This window comes from Zootoca vivipara, chromosome 13, assembly GCF_965207765.1.
Source record: "Zootoca vivipara chromosome 13, rZooViv2.hap1.1, whole genome shotgun sequence".
NCBI classification, from domain to species: Eukaryota; Metazoa; Chordata; class Lepidosauria; order Squamata; family Lacertidae; genus Zootoca; species Zootoca vivipara.
Genome location: NC_142596.1, coordinates 11437270 through 11445021, shown reverse-complemented (window position 1 = coordinate 11445021; position 7752 = coordinate 11437270). Strand labels below are relative to the sequence as shown.

The following is a 7752-nucleotide window of genomic DNA, read 5'->3' as shown; positions in this document are numbered from 1 at the left end:
AGATGAAGGTTTACTAGCAGCCTTCCCATACGCACACAAGTTAATCGCTTTTGGACTACAGTGGGATGCCAGAGAGCAAAATCATTTTTGTTAAAAAATTTCCTGGCCTGGTCATGCAAGTGACAACTACTACCTGCCTCACAAAATCAGGTGTGTAAATAGTTACAAACTTGTCTAAAGAGTCCTGCTATTGTTATCTGAAATCTCATTTATCCAAACACAATCCTCACTACACAAACGGCTGATTCAGATATCTGAACAGCCAGAGTCTGCCCACCTCTTTACTTGTTTGTGTTTTGCTGGTCAGCGTCAGATATTTCAGGCAGAAACCAGGGAGGGAGGGGAGATTGGACAAACCAGTTTTTCCCTTGTTTGGCTTCCGCTGATTGGTTGCAGCAGTTTCAGGCAGAAAGACTGGCGAGGGAGAGCACAGATTGGAAATGTTCCCATAGGAAACAATGGAAATCATCTGCTCGTTATGTGAACGTTCGCATAACAGACAATTTCCTGGGAAGGCATTGTGTTCAGAAAGCGGTACCGGTGTGTAAGGTAAAAAGGTAAAGGACCCCTGGATGGTTAAGTCCAGTCAAAGGCGACTATGGAGTGCAGCGCTTATCTCACTTTCAGGCCGAGGGAGTCGGCGTTTGTCCACAGACAGCTTTCCGGGTCTTGTGGCCAGCATGACAAAATCGCTTCTGGCACAATGGGACACCGTGACGGAAACCAGAGCGCATGAACCTTCCCACCACAGTGGTACCTATTTATCTACTTGCACTGGCGTGCTTTTGAACTGCTAGGTTGGCAGGAGCTGGGACAGAGCAAGGGAAGTACACTCTGTCATGAGGATTTGAACCACCAACCTTCTGATCGGCAAGCCCAAGAGGCTCAGTGGTTTAGACCACAGCGCCACCCACACACCCCTGGGTGTATTAGAAAGCAACTCAACTATAGAGCTATTGCACTTTCAGAAACAGAAGCTGTATCCATGGGAATGCTCAACAGAAGGCTGATGTGCCACAGACACACAAATATTACTTTGCCAAGTTGCCACAGGCCAGGGCGAATGTTTTGAACGCACAGTGCTCAAGTACCTTGCATAGCATGAATTCAGAGATACATGTTTGGAAATCAGTTGGCCCCAGAAGGAACATGGTAGATTAAGTGACCCAATACCCACTGCTCTCTCCTTTCCCGATTCCACTATCCTGACAATCTTCCACCAGGCTATCCCCACAAGGGCCTTACAGGAAGTATACTACATTGCCATCCTGTTTCTGCATGATTTCTGCTCATTACCCTTCCATGAGTGCAATTGGGCCCTGCAGCATTTGCCCGGCTAAAAGGCAGCTTGCGTTTTAAGAGCATTTTAGGTTAATGGGGAGAAAAGGCATTGACCCCAGTTAAACCTGCTGGGTTCCATAAGAGCCTAAGGAGAGCCCTGGATTGGTGGAACACCCCAAGGGCTCCTCCTGGGCATCATCCTGTTCTCACACCAGCCAAGCAGATATTTATGGGAAGCCCACAAGCAGAACCTCAGCACAACAGCGCTTTTCCCCACTTATGACTCCCAGACTGCCTCTGACACTGCATTCCAGAGATTACAAACACGGCCATGAGTCAGTCATAAGTTACTACCCTGAGGGTGAGCTCACAGATGCATATTCATTACTGGAGAACGGCAATATCAAGCGATCGTTTGCATGCAAGCAAAGACCTCGGCTGAAGCAAATGGGAGCTGCTTCACAGTGCCTGGACCACAGTTCCTATTCCTTCTCACAGACTGCCTGGGAGCAGAAGGGAGCCTGGATTTCAGGACCCACCACACCTGGAATACTGTGTACAGAGTTCTGGTCATCTCAGCCCCCCCAAAAGTGTATCGTAGAGCTAGAAAACCTGAAAGAAGTGGGGTGGGTGACAAAAAATGATCCACCAACCCCACTCTGAGGAAAGTATACGATGTTAGGGGCTTTTAACTCAGGGGAAAGGTGAGCAAGGGGGGTAGGGAGACACAATGGAGGTCCATAATAATATCCATTCTGAAAGCAGACAGGGAGATGTTTTTCTCCCTCATAATACTAGAACTTGGGGCCATTTGATAAAGCTACTTACTTACGCTTTAAGTGGTAAACAAATTTTGTTAAATAAAATAAATGTAGGAAGATTCAGGACGGACAAAATAAAGTGCTTCTTCACCTAACACTTAATCCCTTCCCACAAGAGGTAGTGACAGTCACCAGTTTGGGTGGTGGTAAATTAGGATTGGACCAATTGATGAAGAATGAGATTATCAAATGCTATTTATTAGCCACAGTAGCTGTGGTCTACCTGTTGGAGTCAGTTTGCTCCTGAAGACCCAAGAGCTAAGAATCACAAGAAGCGAGAACACTGTTGTTTCAGGTCCTGCTTGCAGGTTTCCAAGAGGCATCTAGTTGGTCACTGTGAGAACAGGATGCTAGGCCAGGTGGGCCTCCAGCCTGATCTAGCAGAGGTCTTCTAATATTCTTAAGAATGGGTGGGGAGCAGAGAGAGGAAAGGGGTGCTGGGGGTGGATTCAGACCTGCAGCAATTTAAAAATGCCAGGCTGTGTGCTAGCTTTGGTTTTCTATTCCTATTTATTAAACTGAGTTTATAGCAGCAAATGGGTGATTACATTTCCTCTCCTTGTTTCCTTGCGGGGATCAAGAATAAGCTGCCATTCTTTCAAATAAAAGATGGGGGAATCTGGTACACAAGGTTATTTTGCAGACTATAAATTTCAGACTATAAATTTTGCAGACTATAAATTTCGTGCATGCACACGAAAGCTCATACCAAAATAAAAACTTAGTTGGTCTTTAAGGTGCTACTGAAGGAATTTTTTTTTATTTTGCTTCGACTCAGACCAACACGGCTACCTACCTGTAACTGCACACACAGAGACACACATATCTAAATTGCATTTGGAATTTAGAAAGCTTTTTTTTTCACAATCTCCCCACAGCCAAGGAAAGAGTTTTGTTACTTTCACTGCTGTGGCTCTGCCAGCTTTTTGCTGGACCATGGAAAATGTGCTGATTTCAGAGATTAAAAAGGTAAAGTGGGCAAATGCCCTTTTCTAGGCTTCTTCACACATTACGTTTGAAGCATCTTACCTATGTGCCTAAGATGTTTGTAAGGGTGCACCAACAGATGCGAAAAGTGAAAATGTTAGCAATGCGTTCTTGCAAACAGGTGGATCATACAAGATAGACACATCAGGCTTGGCTGCAGGTAGGGATGGAAGTGTGGAACCATCTCATTTTTCCAATCTTAAATTTAGTTCTCCGTATTTCTGTAGCAATCTGTTTTTTTAAAAAAAAAATCCTCATGAAAATTCCTCAGCATTTTAGTGCGATTTTCTCCTAATAAACCCGTTCCTGTATGTAGTTTTCACTAATGAACACACTTTTTGCAAGCAATTTCTCCTAATCCCATGCATTTTTGTGCGTCATTTTCATTAACACATTCATTTTTAGATATACACTTTAACCTAATTGATGCATTAGTTTGAGAATTACACTACAGAATTCGGGTAAGGGCAAATCTGAAAGCATGCCTGTGTTTTGGTTCTCATTATTTTGGAAAGTGCCAAGGTGATAGATTGGCTTTTAAATGTGAACCAAACCAAATTTCTCCCCCTATAGCCCAGGATTCACCCAGTGCCAAACAGGAGTGCGCCCCCATGTAGTTTGTGAAACAGCCCTTAGCTGTCTTCTAACTTCCTCCTTTTTCCATTCACTGGCAAGAACTGGCTTTTGCTGCATCAACTATTTCACAGTACAATCCTCTCTACTTGTGTCCTTAGCAGATGGCAGACTCTCTCCCATCCCAGGTAAAGGAATGTATGATTGCAGCCCTAAGGGCATTTATGTAAAGCTTCTTAGAAGGGAGACTCATTGATAGAACTGTGTCTTGAGTCAGGCTTGCCTTTGAAGCGAGTGTACATTAAAAAAAAAGGTAAAAAGGTAAAGGACCCCTGGAGGATTAGCTCCAGTCAAAGCCTGGGGTTGCATTGCTCTTCTCACTTTCAGGCCAAGGGAGCCGGCGTTTGTCCACAGACAGCTTTCTGGGTCATGTGGCTAGCATGACTAAACCGCTTCTGGTGCAACAGTACACCATGATGGAACCCGGAGCGCACGGAAACACCATTTACCTTCCCGCTGGAGCGGTACCTATTTATCTACTTGCACTGGCGTGCTTTCGAACTACTAGAATGGCAGGAGCTGGGACAGAGCAATGGGAGCTCACCTTGTCACAGGGATTCGAACCTCTGACCTTCCGATCGGCAAGCCCAAAGGGCTAAGTGGTTTAGATCAGTGCTCCCCAACCTTTTTATCGCCGCGGACCAGTCAACATTTGATAATTTTACCGCGGCCCACTAAGGGGAGGACGTTGACTGTTTATATTTTATTTAGATTGTTTTGATTTAATAATTTTAATTTAATTGTATTTAAATGTTCCTTGGGCGGCCCGGTATCAATTGACCCACGGACCGGTAGCGGTCCGTGGCCCGGGGGTTGAGGACCACTGGTTTAGATCACAGCGCCACCCGCGTCCCTACATTAACAATAAACCTACCCCCCACCCCTTGCAATCTGGTATCTCACTCACTGCTCTTCTGCTACTCACAGATCAATCTACAGCCACTATTTGGGAATCTCTGCGTCTCAGCAGCTGGCAATAGCAATAAATGCAGGTGTCAGTAATTAAACACACACACACACACAACCACATACATGAAATGGCTTGAAAAACACAGCACCTTTGCTTGTTAGAACACTGATCTAAATTAAGGAGACTGTTAGTGGCAACCCCGGCTTCCTGAAATAACAGCAATAATAATTTGTAAAAGTATTAAAGGTTTGGCAAAGCTAGTGTTTGTTACATGACATCACCCAACAGGACAAAACAGATTGGAACGCTAGCCCAACTTCCAACCTTTGTAAACAAAGTAGGCTTTGACAAGACAGATTGCACAGATGGGGTTCACACAACATAATGGTTATATGGGACAGGATGTTTTGGTGGTATGAAGATGTGCCCAATTCAATTTCTCTTCGCATTGGCTGGATGGAGGGATTTTCCCTTGTGCTCCGGGTTTGAATGACCATTGTTTGGGTTCTGGAAGGAATTGTCTCCAGGTGATGCCTAGGCTGGGCAGGTGGTGATCTCAGCCTTACAGCATGACTTAACGTTCAGAAAACACCAAACTTTGGTTAGCGGTGATGTCTGAATAAAGAATGGTTTGCAATCAGTCAGCAAACCAGGATCAGGAGCCAAGATTTGACAGAGATCTGCAAACCATAGTTTGAGCTAAGTATGTTTGTGTGATGCCTGAATACTTAGTCAAGCGGATGGAATGTGGTTTGCTGACAGATGGGAAATGAAAGCAGACTAGCTCCTCTGAACTGCGGTTTGTCTATATGTTTGGAAGCTCACACCAAACTTTGGACTCTAAACTATGGTTAGTGCAAACAACGTTGTCCTGTCCACATTGAGCCTTTGTGTGACTTAGCACAAACTCCTTTGTTCCGTAACCTCTTCTCTACTCACTGTTTTTTGGCACGTTGTAGTCTGGATTTCAAAGGCCGATCTGTTTGGTGAGTTTGGCTGCTGGTGGAGAGATGGTCCCATCCTGATACGAGAGGTTGCTTTAAAAACGACCTCTTGGTCCCTTTTATGATCCACACAGAGCTCCGCTCAGGAAGGTAGCTAAGTGGATTGTATGGGAACAGACCAGATCCTGCTGTACTACGAGGCAAGATGAACTGGCAGGTTTCAGGAGCGGGAAATGGACAGTTCTGATCCACGAGGAACAATTCACCAGGCATCTCCCATTCATTTCAATGGGGAGACCTTCCTAGTGGACTGTGTGCCCTTGTTAATTTAATGGGGACAGAAGGTCGCCATTGGGCTTTTTCATCCCAGGCTCTCCCATTCCCGTCTTGGGCGCGGCCCAGGACCAGAGGCTCAGAACCACCTTAATTCAATGCATGGTTATAGATTGCTAGGGTGGAAGGAAAGAGGGCAGAGTGGCACTGCAGAGACCAGTCCTTACTTATGCAGAAAGAATTCAGCAGGACTGAGAAAGTGCCACACTCATTTGTGAGCCCTGGCCTTGTAGGCGGCATCTTGTACAGTGGTACCTCGGTTTATGAACACAATTGGTTCCGGAAGTCTGTTCATAAACTGAAGCGTTCATAAACTGAAGCAAACTTTCCCATTGAAAGTAATGGAAAGTGGATTAATCCGTTCCAGACGGTCCACGGAGTAACCGTTCATAAACTGAAGCAAACTTTTCCATTGAAAGTAATGGAAAGTGGATTAATCCGTTCCAGACGGGTCCGTGAAGTACTTAAACTGAAGCGTTCATAAACTGAAACATGGGTGTAATTGGTTCCGGAAGTCTGTTCATAAACTGAAGCGTTCATAAACTGAAGCGAACTTTCCCATTAAAAGTAATGGAAAGTGAATTAATCCGTTCCAGATGGGTCCGCGGCGTTCATAAACCGAAAATTCATAAACCGAGGTGTTCATAAACCGAGGTTCCACTGTAACTGAAGTCAACGGAAGACTTCTAGTGGTTTCAGAAGATCCACATGAATGGCTATTTGGCCTCTATGGTGTATATTTTGGCTTTACATAATTGATTAAAAGAAGAAGAAGAATATTTTTATGAAAAATCAGGCTGAATCATTTTGTTTAAAAAAAGGTGTGGGGGGGAGAGGGATAGGAGAATGGAACACGAGGAGCTTCATTCTAAAGACTTTCCAGTGTCTTCCCTTAAGACCAGTGAATTCTCTGAGATGGGTGATAGAACAGCTCTCTTTGACATCTAGCTTGTTCACCTCCTGGCAAGACTAGTGGCGTCCTCCTTCCACACGCTTCTTGCGAACTAGAGAGAGAAGGGGGGGGGGAGAGAAAGCACAGCTTGCTAAGTGTCACGGGGCGCTTTACTAATTTTTGCAACTTGGGGGGGGAGTTAATTAACTGTGTTGCGTTTATGTATCAGAGGTGTGTCTTGCCCTTCTTCCAAGGAGCTACAGTCACTCGCATCCAGGCTATGAACATAGGCATTAGAACTCATTTCCATTGCTATTGACTATACAGCTGGGGTTGAGAACCTGTGGCTCTTTGGGTGCTGCTCGGCTCCAATTCCAATCTGTCCCAGCCAATGTGGCCAGCAGGCATGGATGATGGGAGTTGTAGTCCAACAATATCTGGGAAAGCCACATTTCCCCCCAACCCTACTGTTTGGTACTGTTCTCAGCAGTGCCGGATTTACATATAAGCTAAACAAGCTATAGCTTAGGGCCCCACTCTCTTGGGGGCCCCAAAAAAATTAAAGGAAAAGAAACTGAAAAAAATATTTCCAAAATATACCGTAAAATAAAAAACAAATACAATAAAACCTACATACAGCAGCAGTGTTTTGTGTTGTGTAGGCTCCTGTGATGTAAGTAATGGGCCCTGCCTGCTAGCCTGCTCCCTAAAATATTACTGGTAATTATTTCACTATTAATATTCTTCTTCTTAATTGTATTTCACTATTAATATACTTCTTAATTGTATTTCAGTTCAACAATTACTTTGATAAAACACATATTTTGTTATGTGCAAATGGCTTTAGATACCTATTAGGTCCATAAATGACCATATAGCATATATTCAACACAAAAAACAGTGACAATTTGTTCTTGACAAAGGACAGCTGGACAGATAAAGGCCCCCATT

The 7752-nt window shown here is 44.4% G+C and overlaps 1 protein-coding gene across 2 annotated transcripts in view; it reads right to left on the bottom strand.

The window, feature by feature from the left end:
- Positions 1 to 4760: 4760 nt before the first annotated feature.
- Positions 4761 to 7752, bottom strand: part of LOC118093199 (tropomodulin-2) — a 40511-nt gene continuing 37519 nt past the window's right edge. For both annotated transcript variants that reach the window (XM_035132123.3, XM_088656596.1), the window contains exon 10: positions 4761 to 6913. In XM_035132123.3, coding sequence (XP_034988014.2) covers positions 6879 to 6913 — 35 coding nt within the window. In that variant the 3' untranslated portion in view covers positions 4761 to 6878. The remainder of the gene's footprint in view (positions 6914 to 7752) is intronic.